The 15,063-nt window shown below is 42.9% G+C and overlaps 1 protein-coding gene across 1 annotated transcript in view; it reads left to right on the forward strand.

The window, feature by feature from the left end:
- Positions 1–6,050, forward strand: part of LOC100741003 (lachesin-like) — a 33,881-nt gene extending 27,831 nt beyond the window's left edge. Inside the window, exon 5 of the mRNA XM_003494806.4 lies at positions 3,480–6,050. Coding sequence (XP_003494854.1) covers positions 3,480–3,892 — 413 coding nt within the window. The 3' untranslated portion in view covers positions 3,893–6,050. The remainder of the gene's footprint in view (positions 1–3,479) is intronic.
- Positions 6,051–15,063: the final 9,013 nt, after the last annotated feature.

Genomic DNA, 15,063 nt, shown 5'->3' on the forward strand with positions numbered 1-15,063 from the left:
GCCGCGGCCGGGCGCGGGGGGGGGGGGGGGGCACGTAAAGAGCATCGTCGCTACTTAGAGACAGTACACTCTCGTCCGGTTTCCTGATAAGACACCCAACACCAGAATATCTGTAGCAGAAACTCTTTCTCCTTATACGCTACCACCAGAAAAGGAAAACAGCAGTTTAAGAATTCCCTCTCTTTTATCAGATCACCTATTTCTACCTGTCACCTTTTTCTTTTTCTTCCTCTTAGTCTCTTCCTCGGTCATTCCCTATTTCAATGCTCCTCTGTTTTCTTTAGCTACGGTTTACAGTGTTTACATTTTCATTTCCATTTACGCAGGCTCCACGTGTCGACGCAATCGGGGTCCGAGAGCCTGTAGAAAAAGACTGGCAAGCACTTTTATCTGGATTTTATTAAGCAGATGGCCGATCAATAGCGGGAAAACGGTTTTTATCAGACCAAGGAGGCCGAAGTTTCGTGAATTACGACGTTTGGTCCCGGCGTCGCCGTTTTAAGCGACGTTCCTCTCCGTCTGTCTGTTTCTCTCTCTGTATCTCTCCCTCTCTCTCTCTCTCTCTCTCTCACCATTTCTCCCTCTCTTCCTTTCTCAGTCTCTGCGTGTTTCGCGTATTTGCATTTAGATTCTAGTTTTTGAAAGTACGTTCCCTCTATATCTATATCCATAGATCCATATATATACTCCTACATCTATATATGTATATTTCATATATAAGAATACATCTGTATTTGTACGCTGGCGAACGCCAGTTACTATCTAATTTTGTCCTGGTTTCCGGGACCGTGTTTTTGTCGTGACATCTGACGGATACGTACTAGAGCCTTTCTCAGGTATTTTTAATATTTATACTCTCTCCTGCCCTCAACTCCACCCCCGCCCAAATCCGGGACGTGCAATATTTGCGTTCCTTCTTGCACACTTGAAATTCATGGGCCGAGATTTTTCTGATCTGAGGATGATGTACAACGGGATCACGGTCGGGACGTTTCGATTATAGTGTTTTATATACTGCTAAATAGTTACGATGTTTTATTGCATGGGACAGATAGGAATGTTACGCTGAATAACTGAATGAAGTATTCTGTGGTGGATTTCGATGAACGATTCGTGCGCAATATCCCGCAAATTTGCGAACTCGATTCGTTAATTAACGCTGTGTCCCTTTGCTTCGGCACGAATTTAAAGACTTCCCATTGAAAACTACGGTCTTTTACAAATTATTGCCGCCCATTCATCCAATCTTCAACGAACCACTTCCTCCGTGAAAGATTTAAAAAGATGTCAACGGTAAAACGTCATGGCCCTCGAAACTTATAAAAGAATTTTATCGTTTGCTTGGTTCGGATAGTGGCCTGGAAAATTTTTCAAACACTCGTCGAGATATCGTATCGCAGTATCAATAAGAGATACTTCCACTATAGAACACCCGTACTTTATGTTAGATTTCAATAAAACGACCATCTATACCATTACTGCTTTGGGAAAACGCGGAAAATCAATCGCCTGCGAGTGTCTGACTATACGTACGCCCATACCCCTCACACGTAATTCGTGCATACGGTGAATAGTTACAAAGGCGAGTTCCTGTGTTAATGCAATTAATCGATTAATTCGAGTCGATCGAATAAGCATTTTCAGGACATTTCCATCGTCTCTGATTATTAACGATTGCTCTCGTTGAAAGAACGGCGGAACGGATAAGGGCAAGAGGAAAAAAGAAATTGGATTACGTAGCTTGCTCACTAATTAAAACGCGATCGAGGAGAATAGATCGAGCCCTTTCTCGAATCAACAGTATGCGCGTTCCGTAGTAGCTTCGTGGCTGAAAATCAGATTGGATTACCAAAGAATAAGAAGTTGGTAAAGACGTATTTAACGAGGGCATTGGTTTGGAAGGAATTTACCTTCTCCGGAAACTTTTGAATCGATAACGATCCTATCAATTGTCACGAAGACAGTTCCAAAAGTTGGCCTTAATAACGTCTCGTTAAGGCCTAATTAGACGTATCGTATCATTAAACAAAAAAAGAAATGGAAGATTTTCAAAGTCTAGGGATAAATACACCTCCTAACGGTACGTCGACCTTTCCAAGTATGCTCACGATCGCACAAGCGCACCTTGTAGATCTAATTTTAATCATCCGATATTGCTACATCACCCTTAAAACTTTCAACATAGACCGGAGAAGGGATTAGATCACATCACATTTAATAAGCTCCTCAATTTCTACCTGGTATATAGACTCGCGTTATAATTTCTTTCTCATCGTGGAAATTAATTAAGAAACTAAATTACGAACTACACAGCCCGGATGATTCGATCGACGTAATTGAATGCTCGAAGAGCGAGAAAAGATTGGAACAAAAAAAAAAGAGAGAGAGAAAAAAAGGAGGAAAGCGAAAGTGTTTCGAGCAAAACGAATAAAATAACGAAACGGCGAAAGCCGAAGCAGACGGATAGTTGAGAGAGCAAAAATTGGCCAATCTGACGAAGCGTATAAACAACAAAATGCAGTCGTTTTAACGGATCGGTTAAAATTCACGTATTGGTTCCGCGAGAAAATCGTATTGCACGATAGGAACGAAAAAGCGAACCATCGTTGGAATCCCGAGCGTTCTCGAATCGTGACGTTTTAATAAATTTCGGACGTGTCCGACTAGTTCGTGACGGATTTGTTTTTATTCGTGGTACACGTAGCGAGAACGCGCGTTCTTTTGCGTCTACTCTCGGGATTCAATGGTCCATCGCGATATAGAGAGAACCACTTGGAGCGTGGACGCTTCAAAAGAGCGTGCTTGTATCACGCAGAGAAGCGCTTAAAACTCGATCTACACTCCTGTTCACGTGCGTTCGTCCGTGACACGTCGTGAAACGGAAGCCCTGTCGCCGGGGGTTGAAGGCGGATGGGCAAAAGTGTATCCGACTAGGGATGGAGTAGGTTTTGCCCCATGTTTACAGTGTTCCATCACACCTGACCCTATAACGGGTTCTCAGGGCTGTCATGTCAGTCTGCGTCGGTGAACGAACAGACGAGTACGATAGCTCGAGTAAACGAAAAGGTAGACGGGGCTGGGCTAGTTTAGCGGAGAGAGACATCGAATTCGTGGTACGAGTGAAGGGTAACTTAAAATTCTTGGGCTTGGGGTGTCAGTCTGCGGAAGAGATAGCACAAAGGTAGCCTGGTTCATGAGACGGTTGAAAGAACCAGAACGGGCGAGAGAGAGAGAGAGAGGGGAGGGGAGAAGGAAAGACAGACAGACAGACAGACAGACAGAGACAGAGACAGAGCGAGAGAGTGAGGAAGAGGGTGAAGCGAGTGGGATTTCGTACGCTATCCCCGTACAACCCTTAACCAGCCACGATGCATACCTCATCCTTCCTAGTGCTCATAACCGCCTTGGACCCTAGTAAACAATATGGGATAGAACGGTAAGCTACTCACGTCTGACACGTCACGTTCTACCATTTGCAGAGGCCAGAGCAGAGATAGCTGGTCCCTCGGAGAAGTTCGTGAGGCCAGGTAGCACCCTGCAGCTCCACTGCCTCGTAAAAAAGTCAACAGAAACGCCTTCCTACCTATTTTGGTATCATAACTTCCGGATGATCAACTACGACATCGATCAAGGGGTCAATGTCAGCACGGACTTGGTAGGGCGCGAAAGTTGGCTGGAGGTGCCTCGTGCGTCTGATCGTCATTCCGGAAATTACACCTGCGAGGCAAGTAACGCGCAACCAGCGCGGGTCCTGGTGCACGTGTTCAAAGGAGATAATCCAGCTGCGATGCAGCACAGCATCGCTTCGTCGCCATCTGTCATGGCTTGCAGTGCGCTATTGATGATGTTCACCACGCTGAAACTGGTGCTGCATTCCACCGCCACGAACTGATCTTTGTGCCCCACCACGTGTGCCATTCGAAATATAGAAAAATGAACGTTGTGATATTTTCGAAAGAGAAGGAGATAAAGCTGTGTAATTCGACGAGAGAAACAAGGATAAATGTCTAGGTTGCGCGCGTGAATTTTATGACGTTGCAGGTGCAGTTTGTTCCGGTAAAATTGTATCCACGACAGACTCCGGTTGGATCTGAAATCACCAGCCTTTGATCTTCGGAAGGTGAGCGACGTTATCGTGATACGCGTTACGTAATAGTTAAGGAATTGAATCGAATAGTTGATAGTGAAAGACGTGTACGTGTGCGTGCGTGTGTTATCCGTGTATACGGGGAAGTGAGACAAAAGTATGTAACGAGCTACGAGAATGATGTCTCTGTAAAATAACGGAACTGGTCTAGGGTGTATCGTTAAAACCATGGATGCTCGAATAGCTACTTCGAACGACGCTCACGTATTCGTTGTATCGCGAGAATACCGAAGCATCCACCCTCAGACGTAAGATTCCTTCCTCTCGACCGTTCTAAGACGAACGCAAATTTCGACGTTTCTTCAACGTATACACCCGTGTTTGCTCAAAAGTTGATATTTCGCCCGCGACTAAACTTCCCACCTCTGTTAGCCGTTGTGATATGTGTAAATGTGTAAGCTGTGTGTAACTATCACGATCGTAAAAGTGTAATTGTGTAATCTGTCCTGCGACGAGTGGTACGATTAATGGCGATAATCCTGTCGCGATCTGGCGCATTTTGCCGGGTCAAACTTTCCAACGATGTTCCGCGGACAACTTTATTCGGTCACCGGCGTTAACTATTTCTCTCGTTCTCCGCTCGTGAAATTTGTTAGGTTAATAGCAACGATGAGAGATCGTCGCGGTTTCAATGAATGTTTCAGCAACTTGACAGAAAACAAACAAGAAAACAAAACAAAAGACGAAAGAAACGAAAGACAGAGAGCCGAATCGCGTCACTTACGTCTTACGTTATACGTAAAAATTGAATCGACGAGAATTCCATCGTTATCTAACGATTAATATCACATTAGAAAAAGGACAAAGATTGCCGAGATTAATGGAATATTGCATATTCGGCCTACACGTTCAGGTACGCGTAATTAATCGTGATAATCCCGACGTAATACAGCACAGCCTAACGACATTATCTTCTATTGCCTTGCTCTGCACAGACGACCTTGCTCGTAATGTCTAAATTAGTTCTATCTGACGTCCACGAAATGGCCGTGCTCAGGTGTTATACATACTATAGAGGGAATCGGCGCTTAGCGGACTATGGAAAATTGTTGCAAACTATCGAATTTGTTGGCGAGCGTGTTTCACGTTTTTAGAAAATTCGAAGCTCGTAATCGACGAGTGAAGTTATCGTGTTTAGCGTATCGCGTTAGAACGAGTTTATCCTCCCCTGTTAAAAATCAAATTTGATTGTGCCAATCGCGTATCGATCTTTCGTTCTCGATGATTGTTCGCATCAAATTTTATTGTACATATATTTTCTATGTCGGTTGTTCGTCGATCTATAAATTATATAGTATAAATCCTTTATAGAAGACGGTTTTCGTTAATCCCTCGCGAAGAACGCAAGGTGATCTTCTTGGACCACGATGTTTCGCAGCGTTAGTATTGCCGCATGTTTCCAAGCTAATCCACTATTTCCTAGGTAGACAGCTGTTTCACGTATCCGTACACATTGTCAACGAGGATAATCCAGTTTCTGCAAATAATAAACCCAATGGTATTATCAAGCCGGTGTGCACGGATTTCGATGCGAGTAAACGAAATGCTCGTGTGGACTGCATCGAGGATACACACCGAGGAATCCCCCTTCTCCCCTGTCATGTGAAACGGATCGATCGTGATTACTCCGATTGATTATAAACGATAATATTTCTTTGAGCGTACACTATTCGACAAAATCGTTTCATTTATTGTAAGTTAAAGCGATGGATTAATTAATGTGATGTTCGATGATATAGTCGCTGTCTGTTGTATGTACATACGTATACATAACATATATATACACACACACATACATATATATAATATATATATATGTTACGAACGTCGCACAATGTTAATCTCATTTACGGTTGAATAAAGTTTTCATATAAATTCCACTTCGGAAATCACGGATAAGAAATCTTGGATTATTCATAACTTTCGTAATAATAACAGATCGCTCTTTCATCCTTCGTTTAAAAGCTTTTTCCCCTTTTATTAACACTGCTATCTTAACACCGTCTCGACATCTTCCTGGTTTTATATAAATCGATATTCGCATAGCTCTGCCAAGTAAGAGACAGATGTAAGTAATGAATTATACCTCGGTACTGTTTCGTCACACAATAGACAGTATTTTCGTTCCTGTGTAATATAACCGGGCCTCTTTATTGAAGTAAAATACTAGCGGAATGCGATGGGTTCATGGTGCATAAGCATTTTCATTCATATCGCTTTCTCCATGTTTCTCCAGCTCTCTGGAGATAGAGAATAATTTCGTCGTGACACAATTCGAGCCTCAGTCCCCGATAATAGCTGCATGCTAATGGCATTGTTTGCCACATTAAAATTACCGCTTCGTCCAATCGGCACTAATTGATTATTACGCCGCATCGAAACTATTCAAGAATTATGATCCCATTAATTGACGTAGAGTGGATGTTCAAACGATCCGTTACCGCAGAGGAAAAACCTGTGGTCGTCGAAGGGATGTATTGTTCCCGTTATCCTATCGTCCCTTTAGCCAAGATTCTATCGACGAAATTAAACTGAACGAGAACCAAACGATTTGTTACGGACTATTGGTTTGCACGGCAGTTAGAAACGATCGAAACTAAATTTCAGGATCGCGAATCGAGTATATCTCTATTGAAGACGATTTTAATCGGCACTCGATTATGTTTACCATGCACACCATCAAACGCACTTGATTAAGAGATTCGATACCAAACTGGAATGCCATGTGAATTACCCAGCGCAACAGTGATTTCATCTTCCTGCTCGACTTGCCTAGAATATTACACCGCTGGGGAATAGAGAGGCTTCCGGCCGATGCATTCAAAGATCGAATTCCTAAATTAAAACATTTACATCATCCGGTATGCATTTCGATGAAATCTATTCGATCCATTTGGTAACGCAATGAATCCCGTGTAATCAGAGGTATCACGGATTCCGAATGCAATTATGAAAGCATCGTGGAAGTCGCTTAAAGAATTTTTCTTTAATCGTTTTATCATTTTACTTCTCCCTTCAAGGAACAATTTCCCGTTGACCCGATTTAAGGTGGCGCGAATCAAAGTTGCCTTCAGCCTGCAATCAGCAGCCAGCATTCGGGCGTGCTAAATTTGAATCGTTAATATCGTGTACCAACAGCCAGCAGATCTGGACGTCATTATTCCAGAAAGATGATTCTGATCTATTCCAGCAGTCTCGTCAACGAGGCAAGGCCGAGTCCACTGTTTCCGAATCTCTGATCTTTGATTGGTATTATTTCGTCCAAAACGCTATGATTTCGTTGACGTACACTTTAGTATATTCTCTAAATTACAAACTGCCATCGAACATGGTATCCTTTCCCATGGCAACTTGTCGGTTCAAAATGTTAGTTTAGCCATCACAGATTACGTTAGTGTGTAACGAGTTGCAAGCTGAGCACTATATAACATTCGGAAGTTTCAGCTTTGGAACAGGACTCGTGACTCGAAGCCGAATCACGTTACTACGACGGGCAGATATCGATGTTCACGAGCACAAAGGATGTACACTCCTAATTCCGGTTGGAGACATGTACGATCGGTTGTAGTCACGTTAGATCTCCGAAGACACTTTCCACCGATGCGAATCAATTATGCGTCTGTGTCACTCTCGTATTTCTCTTGTTCGACTCCACATACAGCATACGTCGGTAATTCGAAGCGCTGACCATGTCACTGGTCATTTTACAACCTCATCGATATGCAAGCAATCCTTTAGCCGAGGATGAAGCCCACGACTAGGTGAAATGATTCCGTAACGACAATCAATCAGAAAGCCGACCCACTGACCGGAAACCACCTTTCACGTATTCTCGTAATTTTTGTCGAAAACCTATCCAACTTTTAGAGAAATTAATTACAAATTCCATTAAAGTCTTGTATATTCTTTAGTTTCGTGGTTGATTATCGTATATCGTATGTTTCAATTGGTAATACGAAACGATGTCTCATTTGCATGCTGATTTTCTCGCTCTTCCCTGAATTTTGTACAGAGAGGCAACGAGACAAGAGCGAAAACGAGGATGAAGATTGATGCGCGAAGCTAACGAATTAGAAGTTCACAGCATCAAGACCTAGAAAGTGTAAGGAGACATTCCATCGTAATCACACTTGGTAACTACTTCAAGTTTTAATGTACTTATTTTTAGATGGCAATTCTGATAAAAGCTATTCAAACTTTATCTTCGGTTGAATCGACATTCGTTTCACATCCGTTTATTCGTCTCTCTAAATATACTCGTCCTGTTCTTTCGGTTCGATAGGAAATGAGAAACAGTTCGCGGCGAAACCGACGAAGGAACGTTTTGTCTACACTCGAAGCTCGCAATTAGCTGAATATAATTTATTTTCGTTGCGTTGTCAACTTTCCAAGAAATTAACAAATTAATTGGCAGCATTTGAAGCATTAGATAAACTACATGCTTCTTATGGCGCTCGATTAAAGCAGTTTAGCAATAACGATATTTTGATTATGTAGCTATTACCTAGCAATGCTGTAGCAGCTCTTCGCCGACGCCACGAGGATCGATAAGAATGCTTATCGCAACCGACGCTCGATTCAATCGGTTATTACAAAAGAACTGCAAGAACAGTAGAGGAATTAAAGGTTAAAAACGCGATTGAAATTGGTTCTTCTGTGCCCCAGTCATGCTTCCCTTTCATAGATAAAAACAGAAAGAACAGTAACCTAAGCGTCGATAATCGAAGAAGATTATCAGAAAGGGTAGAACAAACCTAGTAAATTATGTATACAATATCGTGAAGTGTTTTACAAGAATTAAAATTTTCAATTATTTTTTAATCCTATCCATCTTATGTGCAAGAACAACCACAGATTAATAACAAAAATCTTTTTCCACTCGAGAAATAAATAAAAAAAATTGCTCGCCTTATCGTGATGATGAAAAAATATTCGATCCGGAAGATTCTCATAGGTCTAAGTGCGCGAAGTTTTAATCAGGCTCGTTAGAAATCGGGCCAGTTGAGCTCGGTATATTATCCGGCGCGACACGTGGAACGTGTTTCTCGTCCATCTTAGGTGAATTTCCGGAAGAAATTTCGAGCCCCTAATGCGGCCACTAAGCCCAGCCCGCTCGTCAACGAGGATAATTCTACGAGGTACCTGGCTGGTGTCGGCAAATGACTCTGGTCGCTAGCTCGATGACCTTATCGACCGGGCTGGGATTGACCCACGCCTCGTCAGCCTTTTACTGACGAACCGTGATAAGCCCTGATTGTTATATACGGCGAACGAGGTGGTTCATGCCACCACGAGCTAGAACAAATTCGTTTTGGATGCCCCTTGGGCCGCGTCATCCACTTAAGGTGGCCGTCCGACATCGATCGACGTTTCACAAAAATTTGCGCACCTGATCTGGCTTAAGAAAATGGATAAAGACATACGATGGTTAGTATATTAGACATACTTGTGTATATATATACGTTATATCTACATATCTGTATGTGTGTATGTATAATGAACGTGGGTGGCATGAAAATAGCTCGATGTTCGTCTCAACCGAACCGTGCATTTTTCAAAATCAGCGGCCTTTCATTATTACCGATATATGCAAAAAAGGAGATGAAGTAGCAGAGGAACAGAATGATAGAGGGGAAAAAGGGTAAAAAAAGCAATCAAAAAATGTGACTGCGACTACTATATCAGGAGCGTGTATGAAAAATGTAAATTTACACTGGCGTGTTGTAACGGCCGATTCGTTGGACGACGGAAGGGAAAATTTTAGTGCAAACGTATCTAATTGCACACAACCGTGCGCGAACGTGGCTAACGTAATTGCGGTAAAACATGCATTTAAAAGCCTTTAAATATTGAACGTTCTCCTGATGAATATTTGAAGGTACGAAGGGCCTGATACACACAGCCGATCGTATGTGAAGTTTGTCGTCCGCTATTCTACAGGAAAGATAAAAACTCGTGCACGATTGGATGATTTATTCTGTGAAATACACGAAGATTGCATGCTCGCTTTTCCACGTGATAACAGCGTCACGTGGAGTTGGCTACGATTGACGAACATTACTCGTGGTTCCTTCAACGTCGAACGCCAGAATATCTTTACCTGGCTGAAGCAGATATGTTTCCGGAGCTAGATTAGATTTCCTCGTCGGATTCAGGTGTAAAATGGTTTTTGACGCGTCTACCTTATGACAAGTTCGCGGTGCTATGCATACAATGTCAATCTCGTCTCCGTTGAAAGATTATACGCTGCCTAGCACGGATATAACGACTTTGACGAAACAACGAGATGATCCACTGCAAGATAGGTGTACACGTATACATATACATATATATCCTATCCTCTCGAGACCTCGAGTACGTAAAATGCATTTTAAAGAAATATTTATGCGGTTGGCCACGTACGTTGTTTGACGTCGCTGTACGAGCTTGATCTTCAAGAAGAAAAACGTCCTATTTGAAACACGATGTATCGTTAAAGCTACGGAACAGATACAAAAAAGAGTGCTCGATAATATTACATGTCGCTCGTTTATATTATTCATTCGTTTATCGAATAGCATAGTTACGATTTCCGCAGAAATCCAGTGATTACGAATTAATACGACACGAATTCTTTGTGCGAAACAAAAAGATACCATCGAACTTGAGAAACGAACGGAGTTACATACTTGCAAGTACCTGGAGCGACCTTTTTCAATCGCCAACCGATGCATCTATCTGCCGCGAAACGTACATTCTTTATGAAACGCTGGCAAACCGAGCGGCAGCAGAAATAAAAATGGAACAACCGGGATCGATATCGAGCTTGTTAATGCTTATATCTGGTCTTATACAAAAATAATTCCCGCTAAAACAAAGGCAATACGCGTGGGGCGTGGACGGCGATTGGTGGGTTGAAGCGGGGCTGGATAAATTGGATTTTCAACGTTGCAAAAATGTAAAGAGGGACGAGAAAAATTCGATTTGAAGCGCGACTAGGTGGTCGCCGTTGCATCGACGTCGCGGTATCGGCAATCATTATCGCCACTTTACTCGGTCGTACGATGTCGGATCGCGAGAAAAAATTTAAGAGGAAAGTTTGCTTTTACCGTAGACTTTATCGGGTAGCATCTACTTTATCCCGGTTTCAACCGAACCGGATACGAAAATGCGAACTAATCTCACTGGAAGCAGATACCTTTAAATAAATGTCTTCCTGTAAATGTATCTGGAAAATTATACGCGGCTGTGATCCCATCAACGTTCGCTTCGAGCGATGAATGCTTTCTGGAATGGAAGCTTTTTTAATAAAGACTTAGCCCCGGTGTCGAACGATGGAAATTCCTTTTTCCATCCACTCCACAACGTTCGTGAAGCTACACAAAAGGTGCACACGAGCTGACGTTGGATCGGATCGTGAACGGTATCTTGAACCGCAGACGATCGTAGAAACGCAGCTCGTTCTGATAACACAGTGGCGTACAACCACGAAGAGGCCGACTCTTTCATGAAAGAGGGGAAACAAACCGTGGTTTGCAAGGTAATTCGTTCCCGATCCGATCGATTACGAGATTCGTCGAGTTCAGGTGTATATCGGGTAACCAAGATCTCCCACGTTGTAACCTCGCGTAACGATCTATCCGTTCAAACGTTGACAAGAGAAAAAGAGAGAGAATCGTTCCGCAATTTCTGCTTACTTCTGCACCGAATGCAGTCACCTCGTTTGTGGGGTTACGCTATCATCTCGTTGCCATCGAAGTCTGTGTGTTTCGAAACGAAGTCTGTCTGTCATCGATTTTATCCTTTATCGTAAATTACATCGTCAAAAGGATACTCGAATCACGAGCTGGAGATTTCAAAGTGGAAGTTCATTCCGCGAGCACGTTAGGGGGAGGAGAATGGAAAATGGGATAAGTTGGATCAATGCGAAAGGAATATCTGACGAATATCGCGCGCCACGTGAAAACTACTGTGAAAAGGTAAGTTACTTAAGAAGAAAGATGCTCAGATGCTTCCCGTAGTTCGACCTACGAGTTCTCGATTCCTTTGCTTGATTACATAAGGCAGAGCCAACGAAATTCCAAGTATAAGGGAGTAAAGGGAGTGTCGACGCTTTAAGACCGCGGGAAGAAGAATTTTTCGTCGCCTCCGTATATACCTGTACGTGGAAACTTTCGGAGGACCGAATTTAAAGTTGGAGAACTACGTCGATCGTTGAGTCTGTGTTCGATCTTTAAACGATACGGCCGGCGCGGTGTTAAAGTTGCTTTTCTTCTTACGTAAATGAACATCGCCGCGAGAAGTTTATCGAATTCGTGTTTTTCTCTTTTATTTTTCTTCTCGGTTTTTTTCCTTCCATTTTCTTCATTGGCTCGTGTGACCATCGAGGATAAACTCACGACTCGGTAAAGATTATCGAAAGAGAAAGAGTCACGATCGTTTGTATAACTACGCGTTCTTCTTCTTACGGTTTTCCCCGATCGGATCTTTTTTCCTCGTGTATCGCTATCGTTGCGTTTTCGTTGTGTCGTTATCAGAGCGTTCCGGGAATCCCAACCTACGCTCTCCGAGATATTACTTGTTGATATTGTGGATATAACGATTCCACGAAGAGGAAATCACTGGTTTGACGTAGAGACCAACTCGCTACAATACGTAGCTGTTCCTCCTCTCTTTTTTCCCCCTGCTTTCATCGAACCGTCGTAAATGATTTACAATTGTATTTCGAGAAGGATTCGTTGAACGAAAGCTACCAATAATTTATTCGTTGAAATATGGATGATTTTATCGTAATTTGCGAACCGTTTAGCCGGACAAATTTGAACGAACGTGACTGACAAATTGGTGGCGTGATCGAGAGTCCGGCGAGAAGAAGGGCCAGTGCGCGTATGGATTCCTATGAATTTGAACGAACAAAACGAATATCCGGTATAACAAAGTCACGCTGGACACCCTCTACACGTACCATTCTACAAAAGAATTACACCCTGGCTCGAATGATTTATATATCCTATTTCCTGTAGTTAAATCAATTTCTCTGCCGTTAGAGCGGAAAGAGAGCCGAAATATTCGTCCTGCGCAAACAGAGAACGAAATCACGAATGAAAATAACCAACGGTTCCTCCATATACTAGTAAAACGAAACAGCAGATAAATGCGTTCCCAAGTCCGTCCGAACGGCTCGTGTTTAATGAGTTTAAAATCTGGCGTTGACCCAAAATCATCCTCTTCTTCCTCCATGGCCGCGTTTCATATTAATGGCACGCATGTTTCACGAGATACGTTTCACGCGATAACGCGTTTCTGTCAGTATTATACAAACAATCGCTACAAAATTTACCTTACACAATGGGCAATTAAAAATTATACTTATCTTACGGAAATCATACTTTTCAAGTATCATCGCTTTACAGTTCAACGTGTTCCATGTCATGTTAACCATTCTGATTTATTCAAACACAAAATCTATGTACGAAGCAACCAATAAAACGATACAGAGCGAGACGAAACTCCTCGACATCTCGTCCATCTATCAACTTCATCGGCTAAAAATTTCACGAAGGTGTTCAAAGCGAGTCGATATTCCCTTTCTAGTTGGCGGTATGCATCGACCTTTCCCTTCGATTGGCGTAACTTCCATTAGCAGCGACGTAGGCAGACCAAAATGAAACACGACCGTTTCACTTGACGGGCGACGCTATCATGTCGGTGGACATCCGACAACTTGCGTTCCCGCGGACATAATTCAATGGCGCGCACAATCGCAGCCAGCGGCACTACCCGCGTAATCTTGCGTGTACGCGTCGCGCGATATCAGCTTGAAATAGAGTCGTCGTCGTCGTTCCCGAACATCGAGGTTCCCTTTTTCAACCAACGATTTCACAATGGACTGTGTATACGGTCGTGCCGTTTTCACCGAACGAATGGGCGCACGCTTTCGTTCGCAGCTTTTGATTTACATTAATTGATTCGCAGGCTCGATACCTGTGGCCTCGTGGATGAATGATAACCACGACGAGATTCGATCCGAGCATGCATATGTATAATTCCAGTCTGAATCCAGTAGAAGCACGATCGAGAGGAGAATATCGGTCAGAGGGAAAAGGGACGATTTACGAGGAAAAAATGAAACTACCAGCGGTCGCGGGTAATATCGCATCGCTTTTCGCATAGAATAAAAGCGCGTTTATTAACCCTGGTCATGACATATGCTAATTAAGAGGATAATGAATATATTGTCGAGCGCGAAAGTTAAAAGACCGCCGATTCGATATTATCCGCTCGTTGTTCCCGGTATGCTTAATTAACAATGTCATTGTACTCGTTTGCAAAACGGTGTTACCCGGAATGTAATTGCCAGTTTGCTTCTTTCTTCCTTCCATCCCTCTGTATTCCTGTCTCTGTCCGCCACTCTATTCGTGGCATAGTTCCTTCTTGTTTTAATTAAATCCCTCCCGTTCAGCTACTCTTCGGGAATTTAAATATTTCATCGAGGATTACACGATCCTGCCGCCGGTGAAACGAATATCCTAAAATACAGTCCTCGGGTTATCTATATCCAAAACCGCACTTATTGGAGGGAACGTCTAGCCAAAACCGATGAGAAATTTGCTATCGTTAATTCCCATTTTGCTCGTTCTAGGATTAACAGTGTCCGTTGCTTGGTCAATTTCGCGGCCAACCATCGAACAAGACAGAACAAGAAAGAAAAAAAAAAAGATTGAAATAGAGCGAGAGGAAGAAATCGAACTCGAACCCCATAGAATTTTCAAATCGTTATTATTGTACGTGAGCAAGGTCTTGCTATGGTTGGTTCGATAGAGAAAGGAGACACAACACGCAGTTACATTCAATCGAGCGTAACTGGCGTGGAATTTCGCGGTAGAGAACTCCATGCAGCGGTGTCGTACGTGCGAGGTAACTTTGTTTCGACCGCC

This window comes from Bombus impatiens, unplaced genomic scaffold, assembly GCF_000188095.3.
Source record: "Bombus impatiens unplaced genomic scaffold, BIMP_2.2 scf_4012, whole genome shotgun sequence".
Lineage (NCBI taxonomy): Eukaryota > Metazoa > Arthropoda > Insecta > Hymenoptera > Apidae > Bombus > Bombus impatiens.